The sequence below is a fragment of the Capra hircus genome, chromosome 27, assembly GCF_001704415.2.
Source record: "Capra hircus breed San Clemente chromosome 27, ASM170441v1, whole genome shotgun sequence".
NCBI lineage: Eukaryota > Metazoa > Chordata > Mammalia > Artiodactyla > Bovidae > Capra > Capra hircus.
In genome coordinates, this window is record NC_030834.1 from 12,474,115 (window position 1) to 12,497,878 (window position 23,764).

Sequence of the window (23,764 nt, forward strand, 5' to 3'; positions counted from 1 at the left end):
TCACCCTATCTTTGGGTTGCAGCATTTATGATGATCTAATTTTTTTTTCAAAAATAGTTTTATTTATTTATTTGGCTGCACTGAGGCTTAGTTGTGGCATATGGGATCTAGTTCCCTGACCAGGGATCAAGCCCGGGCCCCCTTCATTGGGAGTGCAAAGTCTTAGCCCCTGGACTACCAGGGAAGTCTCTATAATGAGCTAATTTTAAGGACAGACAGGCATTTCCCTAGCTGTCCAGTGGTTAGGGCTCTGAGCTTTCACTGCAGGGGGCCTGGGCTTGATCCCTGGTTGAGGAATGACAGAGGATGAGATGGTTGGATGGCATTGCCAACTCGATGGACATGAGTTTGAGCAAGCTCCAGGAGTCGGTGATGGACAGGGAAGCCTAGTGTGCTGTAGTCCAGGGGGTCGCAAACAGTCAGACACGACTGAGCTACTGAACTGAACTGAATGAGGAACTAAGATCTCACATGCTGTGTGGCGTGGCCAAAAAGAAGAAAACAACAATGGACGGAAGGTTTAAGAGCGAGGGCACTTCTAGGTGTCAGTGCTTTGTGGTATCTTCAAGCAGGGAGATGGTATTTTAGTTGGTTAAACCTTCCATAATGAATTATCCCAAACAGAAAAGTATCGTCACAGTTCTAGAGGCTAGAGATCCAAGACTAAGGTAAGGCCCTGGGGGAAGGCCCTTTTTGCCTCCAGCTTCCTGGGTGTTGTCTGGCTTGTAGCTGCCGCAGGGCGACGTCTGCCTCCGTCTTCACCTGGCCTTCTCCCACTGTGAGTGTCTGTGACCAAAGTTCCCTCCTCTTGTAAAGACACCAGCCATTGGATCAGGGTCTAGCTTGATTCTGTGTGACTTCATTTTAACTTGACTACACGTGCAAAGACCCTACCTCCAAGTAAGGTCACATTCCCAAGTTCTGGGGGTTAGGACTTCAGCATATCTTTTCGGGGGGCACAATTCAACCCACAGCTGAGGGTGTGATGGGGAAGGAGGAACACTCTTACTCCAGCCTCGGCATGCTCATCTTATTCCTGCTGTTTTGAACCCACATTTCCCAGGCTATTTCATCTATAATGAAGGGTGGTGGGGTGCTTCTAAGCCTTTTCTCTGGGTCCCAGATTTGAGAGGTGATTCATCAAGTCAGGAGATTCCCAGGTGGCGCAAAGGTAAAGAATCTCCCTGCCAGTGCAGGAGATGCAAGAGACAGGGATTCAATCCCTGGGTTGGGAAGATCCCCTAGAGGAGGAAATGGCAACCCACTCCAGTATTCTTGCCTGGAGAATCCCATGGACAGAGGAGCCTGGCGGGCTACAGGCCACGGGGCTGCAAAGACTTGGACACGACTGATCACAGGCCTCATCAAGTCAGACCTTGTGTTTGTTTTCTCCTGTTGGCAGAATTTGCTGTCCATTCTCTCTTCTTTCCTTCCTTGAGTAACAGAACGCCTAAGTTTTACCAGGCACATGGCCTGCCTAAAAACACATTGGAGTTTCCCCTGCAGCCCGCTATGACTAAGTGACAAAATTCTAGTCGAATGAAGTGTGAAGCTTCTGGGTCTTAAAGGGAAAAGGTATATGCTCCACATTTGATTGCCCCTTTCCAACTGGCTGGAATGCAGGTGTGATGGTAAGGACTGAAGTAGCTGTGTTGGGTCATGAGATGGAACCATATATTGCTGATGACAGAAGAACCAGTCAGGGGGTTTATTTTCTTACAGTTCTGGAGGCCAGAAATCTGAAATCAAGTAGACAGGGCTAGTTCCTTCTAGAGAACCCCCTAGGAGACTTTGTTCCAGGCCCCGGGCTGCAGCAGTTCTTGGCTTTTGTTGATTTACAGACACATCGTTTTGATGTCTACCTCTGATATCACTTTCCCCTTGTGTTCCTGTGCGGCCTTTCCTTCTCTCTTTTAAAGACACAGATCTGTCTTTGTAAGAGACAGATTGGACTTGGATTTGGGGCCTGTTCTAAACCAGGATGATTTCATCTCAAGATCTTTGCCTTAATTATATCAGCAAAGACCCTTCTTCCAAATAAGGTTGCATTCTGAGGTTCTGGATGGTGTCTCTTTCGTTGGCGGGGGGAGGGGTCACTGTTCAATCCATTACAGTGAGAGATCCTTGTAAACTCTACAGAGTTCTGATCTTGCGAAATTATCATCCAACCCAATCACCTCTCATGGAAGGACTGTTCTCTCCAGAAGCTTCTGATGACCTCCAAAGACCCATGTCCTTGCATAATCCCTCCCCCGTGAATGTGGGTGGGGGCATAATTTGCTTCTAACAAACAGAAAATGGCAAAGGTGATGGGATGTGATTGTTGTGATTATGTCATATTATATGGCAGATGGGAAGGAATTTTGAAGATGTAATTAAGGTCCTTAATTGAATTCACAGAAAGGGAGATGATCTTGGGTGGGCCTGACTTAATCAGGTAAGCCCTTTAAGAGAAGGTCAGAGATAGAAGAGAGACACTCCTGCTGGCCTCGAGGAAGCCCACCACTGTGAGTTCTACCGCTACAAGGAAATGGGTTCCCTGTGAGCCTGGAAGAGGGCCCTGTGTCTTAGATGAGACTGCAGCCCTGGCCAACACCATCACTGTAGCCTGCTGAGACCCTGAGCAGGAGACCCAGATTCCTGACCCATGGAAACTAAGATAATAAATGTGTGATGGGACTTCCTTAGTAGTCCAGTTGTTAAGACTTCATGCTTCCACTGCAAGGGGCACAGTTTTGATCCATAGTCCGGGGAAACTAAGATCCTGCATGCGGTAAGTTGTAGCCCCCCTCAAAAAAAAAAAAGAAAGAAAAAGAAGTGTGTTGTTCTGAGCTGCATTGTGGTAATTTGTGACACACACACAAAAAAACGAATCCATCTCTGGTCCTGTTTTTAAAGATTTCCTATCAGAGACCAGAACACAGTGGGACTCTGAGCTCTGGAAGGTCCTAAGATCTGCTGTGCTCTGCTCTTCTCCAAAGGCCCCTGGGAGCCTCTTGTGGGCTTGGTCCAGGAAGAGCATCCCAGCCTCTGTCCTTCATGCTTAAGAGAATGACCAGTCATTCTGTGACTCCTCCCCTATCTTTTAAGAAAATTAGGAACTAAAGAACCCATTTCGCTACAGTTTTCATTTCTGAGTTGCCAGGGAGGAGCCAAACAGTGACTAGGCTTCCCTGGTGGCTCAGGTGGTAAAGCATCTGCCTACAATGAGGAAGACCTGGGTTCGATCCCTGGGTTGGGAAGATCCCCTGGAGAAGGAAATGGCAACCCACTCCAGTACTCTTGCCTGGAAAATCCTATGGACAGAGGAGCCTGGTGGGCTACAGTCCACGGGGTCGAAACGACTCAGACACGACTAAGTGACTTCACTAGGGAGGAGCCACACTTTGTAATGCTGTGAACACTGTTCTCAAAGCCTCTTCAGCAAGAAACTAGATGAAATCTTCCAGCTTACACTGTTGGTATTCCCAGGAGGGAGAGCGGATGGGCCACTTCTTCCCAGAGAAGAGATTGCTGGGAATGGGAGAGCTTTGCATCAGCTGGGCGCCACCCGCGGTGTCTCTGTTTTTCTCTCCCTGGTCAGTGGATCACGTGCTGGAGCCCTTCCCTTGAGGGTTCCCCTTGGGTCCAGGTCTGAATCTAATTGACGTTGGAATGCTGTCCCAGAACCACAGGCAACTGCTTTCCCATTGGAGACATTCTGACCATCTTGGGGGAAAGAGAAACATACGGGGCTGATAGCAAACATCACTGCGGTTGTCAAGATGTTGCTGGCCAAAATCCTGGCCTACTCTGCCCACCGAAGCCAAAAGAAAAATACAGAGACAGAGACTGGAGGAAATAGAAAGGTAGCTTTTATTCTCAGCGGGTGGAGAGGGGAACACAGTACGGTCAAGCCTCAAGAACTCTGTCCCCAGCTCCATGAGAAGTCTAGGGGCTTTTATAAGGTAAGGGCTGGCTGTCAGGAGTCAGTGATGAGGGCCGAAGCTGACAGGATCTTGATTCCTCCCTCTTGCATTGTTTCAAAGACAGTCATAAACTGGCGTCAGTAACCCAGTAATTGAGTCTGGCAGTTGGGCGGCTCTGCGCCCTTCTTTGTGATACGTGTAACTCCAAGGGGAAGGGTGTTGTAAGGGTAGACACCAGATAGAGGATGTATTTAGCACAGAGTCAAAGGAAAATAAGTGTGAAGTGTAGCTCCTGCAGAGTTAGGGGGCAGAAATGCAAACTTAGTCACAGACATTCAGAGTTAGGATCAGTTAAAGGAAAAAAAAAAAATAGGAATGTTCAGTCCTGCCCACTGTTCTCTTTATATTCTTTGTTCTCAGGAAAAGGAAGGAAAAAAACTTATTCCTCCTTTTTCCTTTTTACTGCAACAAAGACCCAGAGGGAAAAACTCATTAAGAGCAAATTAGTTCTTCCTTCCCAACCCACCCTCATGCCCATCCCTTCAGTAGGCTTGCTGGCTAGTTGGTTTCACCTGCTCTGGCGTTGTCCATCTGACCTCAGAGAGTGAAATGTTTTTAAAAATCTTTGCCTTTGCTTTCCTTTACCATTTCTTGCAAGTCGTAATGAAAAAGATCTGTTTCTTAATAATAAAAGAAGGTAGAAAAGTTGGACACAAAGCAGACATTAGCACTGATACATAAGATATTGTTTACATTAAGCAGATATTTTGCAGAACTGACATCTCCCTCCAGGCTTGGTGTGGTGCCTGGTATTTTTATGGAGGACATCTGGCAAGTTTACCCAGTACCCACAGCCATATCTCAGGCCTTCATCACTTCTTAACCGAATTAACTAAAATAGTCTTCATGTGGCCTTCTTGCCTAGTTCTGGCTCTTCTCCAGTTCATCCTCCGCAGCCCCCAGGGAGATTTTTCTAAAACATAAATCTGACAGTGTCATTCCCTTTCTTAAAATCATTCAATGATCTTCAAGTGCTTGGGGTAGAATTCAGACCCCTTAACGCAAGGGCTTAGCATTAGATGGACAAGTGCCTACCTTTCCAATCTGATTTCGTACCACTCCCCTCTCCTATACACGTTTATTCCAAACAGATTTAATTTTTTTTGAACTTAAAAAAAATGATTTTGGGGGGATGCAGCTTCTGGGATCTTAGTTGCCCAATCAGAGACTGAACCCAGGCTCTTGGCAGTTAAAGTGTAGAGTCAGAACCACACTAACTGCCATGGAAGTCCCCCACCCACACTTAAATTGACTGAAGAACTCAGCGTTGTCAGTGTGCCTTCACACACACTGCGCCCTCTGCTCATTCACACACCCATCCCTCCCAGAAACAAATTAAATAATAAATTTAAAGTGAACGGGCTCTAAATATGTTACAAAGTAAAACTTGCAGGGTTTGCAGATAACTTGGGTGTAGAGTGTAAGAGAAAAAGAGAGAAGTCTGGGATGGATGTTTTGGCCTGAGAATCTGGCAGAAGGGACTTGCCACTTACTAAAACGGGGGGAAATAATGGAGGATGTGAAACTACCAGTTAGCTTTTGAACACCGTAAATTTGAAAAGTCTGTTCAAGATTTATTGGAATATTAAGTAGGTATTTGGATTCCCGAGTCTACAGTTTAGGAAAGAAGCTGAGTTGGATGTATAGGTGTATTGTCAGGCCACCCAAGATGGCTGTTCTTTTGCTCTCTGTACTTCCCCTCCTTGACCAGTACCTGCTTCACCTGTAGACTTCACCCCTGACTGACCTTCCCTCTTAATCATGGAGCCTCATCGGTTAATGCCTATGTGTCTGCCTCAGCCCCAGATAGTGTTAGTTCTAATCTCTAGATCAGAACTATTTCAGCTATGATAGTGCATCAAAGGGGGCAGTGGCGGGGCGGCGGGGGGGGGAGGGGTGGGCACGCTCTTCTGCTGGTTTCTGCAATAACTGATAAGCCAAGCTGACGTCAGCTCCCCCTGGAACTGCAATCTCTTTATCACCCTGGGAGCAAAGACTGTTACCTTGTCTTACCCGCTGTTTGCCCCACACCGTGGGGTGTCGCTCCAGGACCTCTCTTCAGACATGTAAGGTCCCTCATCCGTTACGCTGCTGATGTCTCTTTTGCCAACTCTGGGCTCTTTCTTTGGTTTTGAGGCTGGGCAAGTACAGGGTTTGCAGGCCTTCAGGTGCAGCCCAACAGTAAGTTTGACAGATGGATTTTGGCAGTGAAAGCCTGGAAGAAAAAAAAAAAAATCTTGATTCTTGTCTTCTTTGAAGAAAGAATTCAGCAAGAGACCAAAACTGTGAAAAAGATAACAGTATTTATTAGAGGCAGCATACATGTGGAAGAACAGATGGGCAGACTCGGAGCGAGTCACCTCCCACAGGAGTGGCTTAGGTTGCTTATATGGGGACAATTTTCTGGGTTGTCTCTGGCCAATCGTCTCCAAATTTGGTCCTGGTGTGGGTGAGCATCTCTCAGTCAAGAGGGATTCCAACTGGCATCTCTCTCTCCTTTGGTCCTTCCCTCACATGGACGGCCTTCTCTGTGCATGTGCTGAGAACGCACTCTTAGATTAGACAGTACCGAGATCTGTCATTTGTGACCTTGATAAGAGTGGCTTTTTAAAAATAATTTTGATTGATTGATTGATTTTCTGCTGTGCTGGGTCTTGGGTGCTGGGCGGGCTTTCCTCTAGCTGTGATGAGTGTGGCTCATCCATATTGCTTCTCTTTTCAGTGGCTTCTCTTGTTGTGGAGCAGGGGCTGCAGGGCAGAAGGGCTTCAGTAGCTGAGGTTCCTGGGCTCCAGAGCACAGGCTCAGCAGTTATAGCGTACAGACTTAGTTGCTCTGAGGCAGGTGGGATCTTCCCGGATCAGGGATGGAACCTGTGTCCTCTGCATTGGCAGGCGGATTCTTTACCACTGAGCCACCAGAGAAGCCCCCAAAGTCAGCTTTGGTGGAGGTGATGAAGCGCTGATCAGAGTGGGTTCAGCAGACCTTGGAAAGTGAAGAGGAGACAGACCACACAAGTTGCTTCAATAGCTATGGCGCTGAAGATCAGAGAACATGGTGTGGTCGATGACCCTGTTGTCACCTTGGTTAAATCCGGGACCCGTTTCCCAGAATCCTTGTTAGATTCTGGGTGACCATTGGCCAAAAGAGGAACCTGCCTCATATCTGAGAGCTGGAAATGAAGCAGGGCTCACTAACACCTGAAGGATTTCAGGGTTAGATATGGAAGCAGAGGCGCCGGATGGGATCTGACTTGTCTTCAGACTCTCCTCTGCTCATGTCCAGCTCTGCTCACAGACTGATGCCCTGCTGAGTGACGCAGCATTCAACCCCACGACAAGACACTTGGCTGCCGCCCCACATGGGGTTAGCTGCACATCTTCCTGTAGACCCCTCCATGCACCCTCCCTTCTAGCCCCCCACACAGCTGGATGTGTCTGGTTTCTCGAATTTCCCTATACGCTCTAAGACGTTCACATACAGGGTCTTCAGGCAGCCTGATGCATAATTTTTCTCATTCTCCAGCTCCCTCTGGACCTTCCCTCTCCCAGATTCTCCTCCACTCCTGCAAGCTCTGGTTCCTGTAACACCATATCACTCCCAGGAGTCCTGTTTCCTTGGCTGAGCTCTGCAGGACACATGGGGTAAGAGCTGGAGAGGGGATGGGAAGTCATGGGAGTGTTTGTGTTCAAGATTCGAATTTCGCGCCTGTTTGTATGCTCCAGAGGATGTTCTAGTAGAGAGGGGAGATGGAGGAAAGGGCAGAGAAAGCCCAACAGCAGGGGCCTTGGAGCTGGGACCCAGGGCAGGAGGCGACAGGGGCTCGAGAGAGGTGAGCTCAAGCATGGTGCTAAGTTGTGGGTGGGTACCCATGGAAGGAGATTGGTAGCTAAGATGGGAACATGTGAGAGTCTCTTCCAATCACTTTTATTGTCTTTGTGAACAGAAGTAAGATTGCTAGTTGAGACTACCAGGGGGTAGGGTGGGATATTTAAAGAGAAAGGAGAAAGTGTGATATAATTGTGACACTCTGTCTTTTTTTGACCACCTTTTTCTCTTCTTGGGGCTGCTCTTGTGGCTCAGCTGGTAAAGAATCAGCCTGCAATGCAGGAGACTTGGGTTCCATCCCTAGGTTGGGAAGATCCCCTGGAGAAGGGAAAGGCTACTCACAACAGTAATCTGGCCTGGAGAATTCTATGGTCTGTACAGTACATGAGGCCGCAAAGAGTCGGACACGACTTAGCGACTTCACTTCACTTCAATTCTAAGGTTTGGAGAAGTCTCCACTTTCACAGTCTTGGCAGGAGGCAGAGACCGCCTCTCAGGAATGAAGCTGAAACCAACAGACTTTCAATTCTCCCACAGAGGATGAGATGGTTAAATGGCATCATCAACTCGTCGGACATGAGTTTGAGCAAGCTCCGGGAGTTGGTGACAGACAGGGAAGCCTGGCTGCTGCAGTCCATGGGGTGGCAGAGTCCGACACGACTCAGCGACTGAACTGAACTGAACCCCTGGGCTGGAAAATAGGGTGGGGCCAGTGGGTCACGTGAGTGGGCTCAGCCAATCAGAACAGGTTCCTGGGTCTGTGCTTCCGGAACACTGTGAAGTTAGGATGGAAGGATGGTAGCGGCCAAGACCTGGTCCTGGGACCTGCAGGGGCAGCGGGGCCAACAGAGGGACGTGAGGGTGGAATTAGTCAGAGCACTGTCTGTTGTTCATCTATTGTTTGGCAATTCACCTCCTTCCTTTTGTGGTCTGATTGTGGTCGTGTTCCTGGCCCCAGATCTCCAACCTCCCCATCCAGCATGTGAGTTACCAGATATCCTTTCAATAAATCCCCCTTTTATGATTCCGTCAAGAGTCAATTTCTGTCCCTTGCAACCGCAAATCCAGATTGATATTGAGGGGAAGGAGAGGCTGGAGGCCAGTAACATGCTTCTTTTCTCATTCAATTGGCAGCATTTGTCCGTGTTTCCTACATGTCAGGGGCCAGTAGGTTCAAACTTTGAGGCCATTTTCTGAGAACTCCATGACTAGAGGGGTAACAAAAGGCTTTTCTCTGCCAGTTCTAATGGGACTCCAATAGGTCAGGCTCAGTCACATGCCTCTTCTCAGAGCAGTCCCCAGGATTTGGGAACCAAGGCTGGGGAGCTGAGTGGGGTTCCTTACCAGGAGTAGGAAGAGGGTTTCTGGGTGAACTTTGTGAAAAACCACTACCTTCCACCTTTTGGCAGCTCATCAGCCAGTGTTCTTTTCCTCCAACATGTAATTCCAGGAATGGTCTCACCTCACATGATGCAGTTTTTCCACAACAAAGAAACTCATGGTCTCCTCCCCAAAGGGAACAACTCAGGTCACATCCAACATCCAACGTGGAGTTGAGGATCTCTGGGTGAGCTGCCTTTTCTTCATCTAAAAGTAGCTACGTATGACACTGTAGCTTACATACCCAAAATGAATATACCCGCTCCTCAGTACACCCAGTGTTCCATGCTGAGAGGAAAACTGCTCTAAGGTCCCCATTTAGAAAAGCAAGGAAGGGAAGTGATGTACAGCAGTCCCTGGTCCCAGAGCAGCACACCTCACAACTGTGTGGACACAGACATAAAGTGTCCTGGCACTAGAGTGAGTGTTTCAGGTCAATTAATGAGGGCATCCTTTTCCCCCAGCTTCCCATCAGGAATTTCCTTTATCCTTTGGTCTCCCTAGCTGAGCCTGAGAGTGGCTAAGTAAAGATTGCTTGGGGAGTGGCTTGGTAAAGGGGGCTGTTCTGCTTTAGCAGCTAGCTTCTGTGAGTGTGGTTATTGGAACCTGCAATTTTCTGGGGGGAAATGTCAAAGCCCTAGTTTGTTCAAATGTCCATTTTATTTCAAGAGACCTCCCAAGAATTCTACAGTATAAACTCTATAATCAGAAATTCTTGCATTTAGGTCTTACATTTATAAATTCTTCTCTCCTTGTGATGGCCCAGGGGACACATCCCTTTCCATAATAAATGTCACACAGTTCTATAATGTTTGTTTTCCCAATTTAAAATAAATACACTGGGACTTCCCTAGTGGTCCAGTGGCTGAGACTCCCAATGCAGGGGACCTAGATTTGATCCCAGGTCAGTGAACTGGATCCCACGTGCCACAGCGAAAAGATCTGGCATGCCCCAACAAAGATTGAAGATCTCGCATTCTGCAACTAAGATTCAGTGCAGCCAAATTAAAAAAAAAATGCATACACTAAGATGGAGAGATTTTCAATTACTTACCTAAGGCCCTGTAGGTACTAGGGAAGAAGTAAGATGGAAAGCCAGGCTTCCTAGGACCAAAGACCCTCCTCTGTTCAAACACCACGAGGCTCTAGTTAGGGTCTCGGTTCTGTGGCCATGAGGGGAGGCAGGTAAAAACGGAAAGGATTTTCAGTGGACGCTCAGGGTGGCAGGCATGTGCCGGCTGCCTTGGTAGGTGGGTGTTGTGGCTTGAGAGGCTTCAGAAGAATGAACCCTTGGCATCCACACCGATATTGTGTGATGGTCAGCGTGTTGCCAGTCCCTGTGTGGTGTGGAAGTGCTGGAGCCAATGACAGGCTAAGGAACAAGTGTCAGTGAGGGGGCAGGACTGGGTGAATGTGACAGTGTTAGCCCCAGCATCACTTGAGAACACCCCAGGAATGGCCAGAAACAGCTGGTAAAGACTAAGACAGGCCTGTGGTCCTGTGCTCTGTGGAAAAGACAGGATATTCTAGTTTATATAACCACGTCTGTACCTGGGCTGGTGAAGGATGGAACCTGGGGCCACGAGCACTCTGTCCCCAGTTATTGGCTGATCAGCTTCAGGGTAGAGCCTCAAGGCACAAGCCAGCCACCGCCTCCGTTACTCCCTGCCTGCTGTCACTCTCTGTAGCCTGGGAGAATCCAGAGAGGAGACTTCCCCACTGCCTCTGCTGGGATACGGATGTTGGACAGGTTTGGAAGCACAAGGCCAATGAACATAAAAGTAGCCGTTAAAGATGGCAGCTCTTCTTGGGACTTCCCTTGTTGTCTAGTGGCTAAGACTCCAAGCTCCCAACACAGGAGTCTAGGGTTCAGTGCCCAGGATCCCACATGCTGCAACTAAGACTCAATGCAGCCAAAAAATAAATAAATAGTCTTTAAAAATGGTGTTTCTTCTTGGGACTTCCGTCATAGTCCAGTTGGCTAAGACCCTATGCTCCCAAATGCTGGGGGCCCAGGTTCCATCCCTGGTCAGGGAACTAGATCCCACATGTAGCAACTAAAGATCCTGCAACCAAAACTTGATGTGACCAAATAAATAAATAATTTTTAAAAAAGAAAAAGAGAGAGTGGCTGGCTCTTTTTTTTTTTTTTTTTTGCCACACCTCATGGCTTATGGGATCTTAGTTCCCTGACCAGGGATTGAACCCAGGCCCTTAGCAGGGAAAGCCTGGAGCCCTAACCACTGGACTGCCAGGGAATTTCCAATATGGTGATTCTTAAGACTTGGAAACGGATAATTCTGTGAACGCTCTCTGACGTCCTTCCCACCACCCCTTCTCCCCTCTCTCATTTCTGACAATTTGTCAGAGCCGACAATTTGTCAGCTCCTTTTAGGGAACTCTTCTAGGCATGGGTTTGATCTCTGAGTCAGGAAGATCCCCTGGAGAAAGAAAATGGCAATCCACTCTAGTATTCTTGCCTGGAGAATCCCGTGGACAGAGGAGTCTGGTGGGCTACAGTCCATGGGGTCGCAAAGGGTCGGACACGACTGAGCATGCTCGCCTGGTTCTGTCCGTTCTTAGCTGTGCGGTTTGGGAGGGATGAACACACCCCTCAGCTCTAGGTGGTTGGGTTATGCTACCAGAGTGTCCCATCCTCAGCCATGATAAGGTCAGGGATGGGACAGTGACTGATTCGCTGCAGTCGAGAGAAAGGAGGTAGGGGGTTCCGGGAGGGAAACTTGCTGGTTCTTGCAAGGATCCAAGAGGAGAGATGCTCTCTCTTCCTCTGGATAGTGCTGCAGCTATTGTTTGAAAACACAAACACTTTCTAAATGAACAGTCATCTGCATGTGGTCTAACATTTCCAAGGGACGAAGTCGGGTGCAGTGGAAAGCAAGGCAGTGTTAGTTCCCGTCCTTGTCCACTGGCCAGCCTGTTCCACTTTCCAGAGGTGATCACAGTTACCTGCTTCTTCTTGCACCCCTCCAGAGCTTCTCTGTGTATTTACACACAAATGATCTTTTATTTCTCCCAAAGTGTTCTCTACTTTGCTCTCCATTTGTACCTCCATTGTTCCTAATGATGTATCTTGGATATTTTTATATATTTGTATCTGTAGGGCTGCCTTTAACTGCTGCACAGAATTCTATTATATGGATATTCTGGTGTAAACATTCCTTCAGTAATCAGCATTTAGCTTATTTGCAAATAGAGCTGCAATGGAAATTGTTCAAATGCGTATCCTTTGCGTCAGTGCTACGTTCGCTTTTGCTCCCATGCCCAGAGTCAGCCCAAGAACAAAGTGGAAGCCTCCAGAAAAGGAGAGCCAAGGGAACCGCAGGAAATGAAGCTGGAACCCTGACAAGTCGTTATGCTCTGGTCTGGACGATGCTCGAAGTCACAGGTACCCGAGCCTGCCCGCTTATAGAGGCAATGAATTCCTTCTCCTGTTCATGCTAGTTTGGGTTGGTTTTTTGTTTGTTTGTTTGTTTCTTGTCGCATAAAAAATTCTCATTGGCACAGATATTAAATCCTCACAACCAAGATGTGAAGTGAAAGAAGTATAATAAAAAATGACATGGTGCTTTTGATATCCATCATCTTAAAATATAAACATCTTAGAGAAGAAACCAGAAAGGGTACACCAAAGGTTAGCTGTGGCTGTGGGTTGCTTGTAGAACATCTGTGTTCTATGTATATTTGAGTTTTAAAGGTTTCTACAGGACTTCCCTGGTGGTCCAGTGGTTAAGAACCTGCCCAGTGCAGGGGACACGGGTTCAGTCCCTGTCCAGAAAGATTCCTCATGCCAAGAGGCAACTCAGCCCGTGTGCCACAACTACTGAGCCCATGCTCTAGAGCCCTGGAGCCACAACTGCTAAGCCTGCGTGGTGCAAATAATGAAGCCCGCACACCCTAGAGCCTGTGGGTTGCAACAGGAAAAGCCACAGCAATGAGAAGTTCACACACCACGACTCAAGGGTGGCCCGGCTCACCACACGAGAAAGCCCAAGCAGATCAACGAAGACCCAGCACAGCCAAAAATAAATGCTTCCAAAGGTTTCTGCAGTAATAGGGATAACTTGCACAATCATTTGTCTCAAGGCAGGTTCCCTGGAAACACAGGCTGAGACAGGGATTTGGGGCATGTGGTTTGCAGAGGGAGTGCTCTGTAGGAGGAACCCACAAGGAAATGAAGGAAGCAGGACTGTAAAGAGGAGGGGGCCACACAAGGGGCCCTGGGTCAGGTCTAGCCATGGCTTGATTGGGGGATGGGCCCTGAAGTGCAAAATGAGCCACGTGCATCCCCCAAGTCAAGAGCAATGACTTTTTAACTTAAATTATTATTATTTTTAAATCTTTTTTGCCACACCGAGGCATGTGGGAATCTTAATTCCCCCACCAGGGATCTAACCCGTGCTCTCTGCAGTGGAAACTTAGAGTTTTAACCACTGGACTACCAGGGAAGTCCCACGGCTGGCTTTTTGTATGTAAGATCAGGTAGTCATTGGCTGCTGCTGCTGGTAGGAGTGTAACCTGCCAGGTGGGAACCTTGGCAACCTCCTGTTGAGATGAGAAAGAAAATCCTTATCCACCAGCAGGGCTGGTAAAGGTATCTGGGTGAGACACCAACTACATCTGTAACAATCAGAGAGTCATTTGAAAAGAAAAGAAAAAAAATATATATATGTATATATAGGACATCCTACAGAGGCCAACGCTTTCTGCCCTTGATCTCTGCCTTCTACACTTGCTGCTGGGACACCACTGAAAGAGTTAGTAAATGTAGAAGTCTTCATTGTAAATAACAGAGAAATAGGATGGTCTTAATGGGCATCCCTGGTGACTCAGTGGTAAAGAATCCACCTGCAAAGCAGCCTCAGATTCAATCCCTGAGTGGGGAAGATCCCTGAAGGAGAAAATGGCAACCCACTCCAGTAGTCTTCCCTGGAGAATCCCATGGACGGAGGAGCCTGGTGGGGTACAGTCCATTGGGTCGCAAAGAGTCGGACACGACTGAGTGACTAAGACAATAACAGGAGTGGCAGATTACACTCTTTCTAGAAATAGGACTCTTGAAAATAATTGTGGAAGAAAGCAGTGCTGTTTTTCTTTTCTTTTAAACACCTGGACCCCTGAGTAAAATGAAAGTAGAAGCTTTTTAAATGTATCCCTCGACTCACATTACTGCTGGGTCTGAGGTTTCACGTCTGCAGAAGCAGCCCTGTCTGGGCTCGTGGCTGCCTGTGTTGCCGCGTCTTCTAAGGGGCTGATCTGTTATTTTAGATGGGCGGTCCAGTGGTTAAGATTCCACTTCAGGGGTCACTGGTTTGATCCCTGGTCAGGAAACTAAGATCCCACATGCTGTGCAGCCAAAAAAAAAAAATTGGTCGATTAGGTGACTAGAGGAGGCAGTGAGTTAGGGAGAAGTGCCTGGGAATTCTATGTCCTCACTGTGACCTCCTCCAGCCCCATCCCTCAGAGGGTCCTCTCCAAGCATCTTGGAATACTCCCATAGCCCTTGAGGAGGGCCACCACAGACACAGTGAGTGATGGGGTTCTGTTGCTCTGGTGACCAGTTGCCACCAAGATTCTGGAAAGAGGCAGATCTGGGTGGCCCAGACTTGGAGGCTGGCTGCAGGCAGAAGCCTTCAAGAGAAGAACGCAGGAGCAGGAGCGCAGTCCTGGTTCTATTTTCCCTCAGCGATGCCCACTCTGTCTGTGTTCACAGATGTGCCCATGGCCCAGAAGCTAGAGGGCAGCTTGCTCAAGACATACAAGCAAGATGACAACCCTAACAAGATGTTCCTGGCCTATAAAGGTAGAAGCCTCGTCATTTGGGGGTGTGAGACGCAGGGTACCATGACCTTCTCTAGGAGGGCAGTGTTCCCACTGCCACAGGGGGTCAAGAGAGCACAAACCTCCCTAGACAGGGAGGTCTGTTCCTGTGAACAGAATTGCCAGCGGGGAAAGAAGCAGAAAACCTCGTGGGTGGGTCTGGGCCCTCTGCCCTTCTCTGCGGATTCCTGGCATTTGATAAGGGCTTGTATCCTCTCCCAGGCTTCCCAGGTGGCATCAAAGTACCCACCTGCCAATGCAGGAGACGTAAGTGACTGGGGTTCGATCGCTGGGTTGGGAAGATCTCCTGGAGAAGGGCATGGCAAGCCGCTCCAGTATTCTTGCTTGGAGCATCCCATGGACAAAGGAGCCTGGTGGGCTACTGTCCACAGGGTCTCAAAAAGTTGGACACTACTGAAGCAACTTAGCACACATGTATCCTTGCCCCCAGCTCTGTGCTGGAGCCTGTGAGGACACTGTGTTTCCTCCAGCCTCTTCATTCTCCCCTTCTCCCTCCTCTGCTCCTGAACCAAGAGTGGCTCCTAAACTGTTCTGGGATGCAGCGAGCCCTCGCCACGGTGAAAGTCAGTGTCACCTTTGTCCAGTCCCACATGAAAAGTGAAAGTGTCAGTCACTCAGTTATGTCTGACTCTTTGCGACCCCATGGACTATAGCCCACCAGGCTCCTCTGTCCATGGGATTCTCCAGGCAAGAATACTGAAGTGAGTTGCCATTTCTTTTTTTCTTTTTTTTTCTGTGTGTGTGTGAGTTGCCATTTCTTTCTCCAGGGGATCTTCCCCACCCAGGGATCGAACCTGGGTCTCCTGCATTGCAGGCAGATTTTTTACCGTCTGAACCACCAGGGAAGCCCAACCTATAACTCTCCCATTGTCTATCATCTTTGCCCTTTAAAATGGCATACGTTTCTCTTGTCTTTTTCAAAAAGGTGAAAATTAGACATACCCACTAACAACACATTGTTTTTTTATAAAGGGGTAGGGGGGAGAAAAGGAAAGTTGTCTTTTCCTAGGCAATTCCCCAAAGCCCCAAGAGAACCAGGACAGATTCGTGGGCTGTCTGCAGAGCCCACAAGCTTGCAGGCACCGCAGTGGGCCTCCAGAGAAGACCCCTCTGCCCTTCCCGTCACAGTCTGCATGACCAGTGAAGGCAGACCCTGGGTATCCTCCGTGGTGCGCAAGACTCGAAAGCAGATTGCCCAAGATCCCTCCCTGAACTATGAGTACACGCCGGTGATGGGCATGAAATCATTCGTCCAGGCTTCCCTGAACCTCCTCTTTGGAAAGAACAGCCAAGTCATTGTGGAGAACAGGGTGAGAAGCAGGGCCCTTCCCTCGCTCACTGAGACACGAGGAGTAGAGACTGGGGGTCTAGGATTGTACAATCGCAAACATGAAAAGAGTTTAGAGGGGCCCCGCAAGGTTCAGAGTGTCCCAAGCCCTTGCTTTGGAGGACAGAGCTGGGATCAAGACCCAAAGCCAGGGGTCTCCACACCAGCCCCCACTGCTGCGGTGCCAGCTCTTTCAAGAAGGGAATGATCCGAACCTGAAATGGTGCTGATATCACCATCATGCTTTTTTTTTTATGGTTTTATGATTTTTAATGGTTGAAAAATCAAAGAGGGATAATATTTGGGGACACATGAAAATGACATGAAATTCAAATTTCAGTGTCCAGAAAAATGTTATTGGAAAATGGTCACAATCATTTACTTGTCAAGAGTGGCCTTCTGCTCTAAAGGCAGCGTTGAGTAGTTATACGACCTGAGTGAGCAAGCGATCAAGTGATCGTCGCTCAGTCGTGTCCAACTCTTTGGGACTCCATGGACTGTAGCCCGCCAGGCTCCTTTGTCCATGGAATTCTCCAGGCAAGAATACTGGAGTGTGGGGTTGCCATTTCAGCATAAAATATTGCCTGTTTGGTCCTTTGTTGACAAAGGCTGCCCCTGCCTGCTATGAACGTGAGCACCACGAGGGGTGGAGGGGGTTCATTCTATTCCCTTATGTATCCCAAGAGCCCACCACAGTGTCTGGCACCTAGTAGGGGCTCAGTAAACCCGGTTGGATGAGTCAGTGGACGTGCACGTGTGGGAGCACGTGGCCTTGACCTCCTAGAGCAAGGTCCTCTTTCCCCAATGTTGGGAGACACCGGCACCTTCTTTTTTTGCTGGCAGGCAGGGGGTGTGCAAACCGTGGGGGACAGCGGCGCTTTCCAACTCGGGGCTCAGTTCCTCAAAACTTGGTGTCAGAATTCTCAGATTGTTTACATCGTTTCTTCTCAAAAAGGTGAGTGGCAGGCCCTGGCCCCGCCCCATTCTTGATTCCCACCCCACCACCTGCGGTCTTCACTGCTCTCCCTCTTCACTCTGTCCTGAGAAAAATGGTCGCTGGGCCTCGGTATTCTTGTCCTTTTCCTGTTCCTGTCCTCGCCTCGGCGACTCATCCTCCTCCCCTGCCCCCGGACCCATTCTCTGGTGTGTCTGCCTCCCATCTCTCCACTTCTCTCATGCCAGCTGGTGGCGGGGGGTGCTGTGTTCCCACAGAACCTCATGGACTCATCTTCCAGGACATGGGCTTTACAGTTTATGAACACACCTTCTGGGACTCTGCGCATCTGTGCTTGGAACCCAACATGCTCCTCGATGTGGTGGAGGTAGAGGTTCCCCCGCTCTCAGCAGCGTCTCCCCAGACCTGGTTTACAGCTTCCCTTTTCTCCTAATCACCCCCTCTACCCCGACTCCGGTCATCCAAGACCTTTTATAGGCTCGGATTCACAGCCCTTTAGTAGGAACCCACGTGGAGGATGGCTTCTCCTCCCAGCATCCCCCTGTCGTGACCTGTGTGGTCAGGGAGGCACCGACAGGACAGTCTTTCCCTGCAGCATGCCCCACATGGCTGCGTCTTTGTGATCGGGAGTATCGGCAACTGTCAGCTGACCCCGCATCAGTGGACACAGTTGATGACCCTGATGAAGGTGAGCGTGCCTCCCGCCTGGCTCCCCTCCGTCTCAGCACCTCTCATGCCTCCGGGAGTCCCTCCCCCTTCTCATTCTCTTTTTCTCCTACAGAGCAAGGAGATATTTCCATTTTTTGACATTCCCTATCAAGGTTTATCCACCGGTGACCTGGAGGAAGATGCTAGATTCTTACACTACTTTGTGTCTCAAGGCTTTGAGTTCTTCTGCAGCCAGTCTCTATCCAAGAATTTTGGCATTTATGGTACGTCATGGGCAGGGGGAGCAGGGATGGCCTGATGGCGCCACACCTGGGGCACAGGACACGTTTGACGTCTCCTACCCTCTGGAGAGAGCCCAGAGCCCCGGAGCACCCCAGGGCAGCTTGGAGGCCGAGGGAAAGGGCACTGAGCTACATGTCAGGGTCTGTGGTACGATCTCAGCTCAGCTGCTAAAGCTGACTCCAGTTAAATCATCTCATACCCCTTAGGCTTCTGTTTCTTCAACTGGAAGATGAGGGGCAGGGACTTAGCAATGTTTCAAGTCCCTTTCACCTTTTAAAAAAACACAACTTTTTGCAATCTATTTATTTTTGGCTGTGCTGGCTCTCTGTTGCTGTGCTTGGGCTTTCTCTGGTTGCGGTGCATGGGCCTCTCACTGCGGTGGTTTCCCTTGTTGCAGAGGGTTGGCTCTAGGGCACAGGGGCTCAGTGGTGGTGGTTCCCGGGCTTTAGAGTCCAAGCTCAGTAGTTGTGGTGCAGGGCCTTAGTTGCTCCGTGGCATGCAGAATCTTCCTGGACCAGGGATTGAACCCATGTCCCCTGCATTGGCAGGTGGATTCTTAACCACTGGACCACAGGGAGGGGCTGCCTTCCACCTTTAAGACTCTTACTTGCGCCTACTTTTCTTGGCAAGAAGAGCCTGCGCTGACTTCTTGGGGCCTGGATGGGGCCTTCTTGGTGAGGCTGGGTGGAGGGCCCTGTCGTCCAGCCCTCCCCTCTGCAAGGCTGGAGGCAGAGACTGAGGGCACGGCCCGGGAACGGTGGGGGTGCTGAGACACGGTGGGGGTGCTGTCTGTCCCATTGCTGCAGACGAAGGAGTGGGTACGCTCGTGGTGGTGGCACTCAACAACCAGCTCCTGCTGCGCGTCCTCTCCCAGCTGATGACCTTCGCGCGGGCCCTGTGGCTCAACCCTCCCACCACGGGTGCTCGCATCATCACCTCCGTCCTCTGTAACCCTGCTATGCAGGGAGAATGGTAAGGCCAGGGAGAGGGGCAGGACAGATGGGCAGAGGCTCTGCATTCCCACAGACCCGCTGACTCACAGGATGCCCTGGCTGCTTCCCTTCCTGCCCACGTTGCCTCTTTTACTGAGGAGCCCCAGTGGCAGTGCTGAAGGTTGGGGGAGTGGGTAACGGGATGCTCTTTGGGGGCACAGGTCGGCTTATTATCGAATTGTTTGAATGCTCTCAGTTGGCAAGAGATTATGAGGAAGCACCAAGGACCTGCTCCTCTGGCAAAGTCGGCTGGAGAGTCTGCTCCCCTTGCTTACATTAATATGGGCTGAAACCCGCTCCTGTTTATAACCATCCCAGATGGATGCTTACTTTTAAAGGGAGAAGAGGGGAAAGGCAATGAAGAGGTCGAGAGCCTGGGGAGACCTTACGCTCTCCACTTCTTGCTGTCCTTCCCTTGGCAGGAGACAGAGTCTGGAAGGGGTTGTAGAGAATGTCATGATGACCAAGGAAAAGGTGAAGGAGAAGCTCCGGCTTCTGGGAACCCCTGGCTCCTGGGATCACATCACTGAGCAGAAAGGGTCCCACAGCTATCTTGGACTCAACTGTAAGTACCTAGGAAGGGACAGCTCTCTCGTTTCTGACCTTGGATTTGGGCTTGTATTTGAGCATAAACTTCATGGACTAGGTAACCCATCCCTAGCTTCACCTCAGACTTTGATTCTTTCCTGAGGAAAGTGGAGCTGCTTTGGGACTCTTGTGGTTCCCCAGAAATCCTGAGACTTCCTGCCGTCCATAATTCACCCTGGGCTAGAGGGGAGCAGGATGGTACCAGCCTAGGATCTGAGACCCTATGGTCGTCACCAGCCCAACAGGTGGAATACCTGATCAGTGAAAAGCATATCTATATCCCCAAGAACAGTCGGATCAACTTCACCTGTATCAATTCCTACAACATAGATTACATCACTTCGAGCATCAATGAGGCTGTCTGCTTCACAAAGGACTCAGAGAAATAGCTTCTGAAAGTAAATGACCCCTGATTGGAATAAAGCTTTAGTCTTTACAAAAGTCCTGTGCTGATTATTCATTGCTATAGTTCATTTCTCTGCAGAGCACTCTCTCTCTCCCCATCTATCTATAAAGTATTGGCCTGGCCTCAGCAAAGAGGGGTAAAAAAGACCCAGAGAAGAAGGGAATGTTTGCATTCACTGACCATCTTGTATTTGTTGAGCACCTACCATACCATATATTGGGCTTCCCTTGTAGCTCAACTGGTAAAGAATCTGCAATGTGGGAGACCTGGGTTCGATCCCTGGGTTGGGAAGCTCTCCTGGAGAAAGGAAATACCCACTCCAGTATTCCGGTCTGGAGAATTCCAAGGAAATGTATAGTCCATGGGGTTGCAAAGAGTTGGACACGACTGAGTGACTTTCACATACCATACTGAGGCCTGACCTGGTGTCTTAGTCCATTTGGGCTGCTGTAACAAAATATCATAGACTGGGTGTCCTGTTAACAACAGAACTTCATTACGAGTCTTAGATTTCTGGAAGCTGAGAAGGCCGGGATCAAGTTACCAACAGATTCGGTGCCTAGAGAAAGCCTATCTCTTGGTTCATAAGCAGCGCCTCTGGCTGCAACCTCACATGGTGGGAGGAGTGAGGGATCCCTGGGGCCTCTTCTATGAGGGCACTATACCCATTCATGAGGGCCCCTCCTTCATGACCTAATGACATCCCAGTACCATCACATCGGAGCTTAGGTTCCAACATATGCTTTTTATTATTATTTTTTTTTTTTGGCTGCACATGGGCTTTCTCTAGTTGCAGTGAGCAGGGGCTGCTCTCCAGTTGTAGTCCCCAGGCTTCTCTTGTTGTGGAGCACGGACTCTAGAACACATGCTCAGTAGTTGTGGCACATGGGCTTAGTTGCTCTGTGGCATGTGGAATCTTCCTGGACCAGGAATCAAACCTTCGTTCCGTGCATTGGCCTGCAGATTCTTAACCACTGGTCCACCAGAGAAGCCCCAGCATATGCATTTTGAGGGGATACAAATATGCAGACCATAGGATACAGGCATCAAAAGCTATGTAAAAAGCAGACACAGTCCAGTTCATTTCCTCTGGAAGTTTACAATCTAGTTGGAGAATGAGCCTTGCATGTAGGCATGCAAAGTCGCTTCTGTCGTGTCTGACTCTTTGCCACCCTTAGAACCTGGGACATAGGAATCTTCAAAAGACCTGAGAGAATAATCTTCATCTGTGGATAAATACCGACTCAAGATAAATTCATCTCGTATTTGTTGAACACCTACCATACCATATATTGGGCTTCCCTTGTAGCTCAGTTGGTAAAGAATCTGCAATGTGGGAGACCTGGGTTCGATCCCTGGGTTGGGTTGGGAAGCTCTCAAGATAAATTCACCGACTCAAGATAAATACCGACTCAAGATAAATTCACTCTAAGCCACTAAAGTGACTATTGGGAGTCTGTTAATACATAGAACTCTGCAAACCCCTAGCAGTTATGACGACACCCTTCACACCAGCTGGGGAAAGACAACTCACATGGTAAAAATGGAGCTAATCATAAGAGATGACATGTAAATAAGCAAGTCTCAGGGTAAGGTTAACCTAGCAGGACTTAAGTGCCCAAACTTCATATATTCTAAGGGACTTCAGGAATGGCCCTTGACCAGTGGCTGAGAAATGAAGTCTGAGCTCTCCGAGTTTCCTGCCTGACAAGAGTGGCTTTGTGTGATGAAGCCCTTGGGTCATTCTGTGCCAGCTGGGTGTCTGGGGCTGGAGACTGAGGAGTTGAGGTCAGTTATACAGGCCCTGCATGCCCACGTGATTGAGACCCCCGTAAAAACTTGTGGTGTGCCTCACTGGCAACACCTCACACGTACTGTCACATGTTGGTGCTGGGAGAATTGAGCACTGTCTGTGCAATTGGAACCGGACGGGTGGACAGGAAACTGGAAGCTTCTGCCTGGTATCTCCCGGATTCCATCCTATCTACCCTTTTCCTTTGCTAATTTCAGTCTGTATCCTTTCACCGTAATAAACTGTAACTACGAGTGTAACAGCACGAGGATTTAGGCAAGTCCATTTTTAGCTTCTTTGAATTCCCTGAAGATTGTTCTCACAGGGAGTGCAGACAAAGTGAGCAGCCTTGTGGGGTTGGGCTTAAGATCCCCAAATGTATTTGTAAAGGCTGGGAGGCTCCTGCCTGGAAAATAAATAGTTCCTTTCCCCTAAATTTTAATTCTTGTGAGAGGAAGCAGAGATTCTGTCTAGAGGTCTTGTAAGTGAGCAGGATTGCAAACAAGTTCATAGAGCAAGTGGGGTCATCTCCTCTGGTTTCCTGGTGCTTAAAGATGAATTTATCTTGAGTCGGTATTTATCCACAGATGAAGATTATTCTCTCAGGTCTTTTGAAGATTCCTATGTCCCAGGTTCTAAGGGCTTCTAATCTGAATGCCAGAAGATTTCTAGAAAAACCCTTAGTGCCTGTGGATCGCGTTTTTAACTGTCCTCAAAGCATAAAGATAGAATTTATTCAGCCAGGCACTCCCCAACCTCCTGAGCCTAATAAAATGATCCTAGTGACTTTCAGGTTATGTATCGATATATATTTATATTCAAAAAAATTTGGAAGGATAAGCTTCTAAGGCATCTCTGACTGATGGGATTACAAATAACATTCATATTTGTGTATTTTAACTTTTATATGAAAAACTACTTTTAAAAAACATATATATGAGGTTAGTCTTGGTGATTGGATTTGCATGGCTTTCGGAGAAATAAACTTTAAAAGAAAATATTAAAATAATAATAATTATTATTTTTGGCTGCTCCACCTGGCTTTCAGGACCTCAGTTTCCCCTACCAGGGACTGAACCTGGGCCATGTCAGTGAAAGCCTGTCATCCTAACCACTAGCCCACCAGTGCGTAGAGTATGGGCATGCACGCTTGGTCATGTCTGACTCCTTGCAACCCCATGGACTGTAGCCCGTCAGGCTCCTCTGTCCATGGGATTTCCCAGACAAGAATACTGGAGTGGGTTGCTATTTCCTACACCAGGGGATCTTCCCAACCCAGGGATCGAACCTGTGTCTCCTGCATCTCCTGCGTTGGTAGTCAGATTTTTTTTTTTTTTTTTTTTTTTTTTACCACTGAGCCACCTGGGAAGCCCTACTAGCCCACCAGGGAACTCCCTAAAATAAGTTATTTTGAACTTTTACTTTAAAAGTTTTATTAACAAAGATTACATAGCGGCATTACTAATGAAAGTTTGTGAACATCTTAAGAGCTGAACAATATGGATATAGTGAAGGAATCATATCAACTTAGTGGAATATTATGCATTCATTAAAATGATCATTATTAATACCAGGTAAGAAGGCAATGGCAACCCACTCCAGTACTCTTGCCGAGAAGGTCCCATGGATGGAGGAGCCTGGCAGGCTGCAGTCCACAGGATTGCTAGGAGTCGGACATGACTTCACTTTCACTTTTCACTTTCATGCATGGGAGAAGGAA

At 48.6% G+C, this 23,764-nt stretch overlaps 1 protein-coding gene across 1 annotated transcript; it reads left to right on the forward strand.

Annotated features, from left to right (window-relative positions):
* On the forward strand, window positions 14,778–20,280 carry GOT1L1 (glutamic-oxaloacetic transaminase 1-like 1). The gene is made up of 9 exons (XM_005698826.2): window positions 14,778–14,995; window positions 16,162–16,343; window positions 17,204–17,315; window positions 17,573–17,682; window positions 17,911–18,003; window positions 18,097–18,247; window positions 19,073–19,238; window positions 19,681–19,823; window positions 20,084–20,280. The coding sequence occupies exons 1-9, from the start codon at window positions 14,881–14,883 to the stop codon at window positions 20,233–20,235; spliced, it is 1,224 nt and encodes a 407-aa protein (XP_005698883.1). The 5' UTR covers window positions 14,778–14,880; the 3' UTR covers window positions 20,236–20,280.

What these genes read in the sequence shown, in the direction of transcription:
- GOT1L1 (XM_005698826.2), top strand. Translation starts at nt 14,881, where the DNA reads ATGCCCACTCTGTCTGTGTTCACAGATGTGCCCATGGCCCAGAAGCTA. An exon ending in GATGTTCCTGGCCTATAAAG is followed by an intron (nt 14,996 to 16,161) that starts GTAGAAGCCTCG and finishes TTCCCGTCACAG; the next exon opens with TCTGCATGACCAGTGAAGGC. An exon ending in AAGTCATTGTGGAGAACAGG is followed by an intron (nt 16,344 to 17,203) that starts GTGAGAAGCAGG and finishes TTTTGCTGGCAG; the next exon opens with GCAGGGGGTGTGCAAACCGT.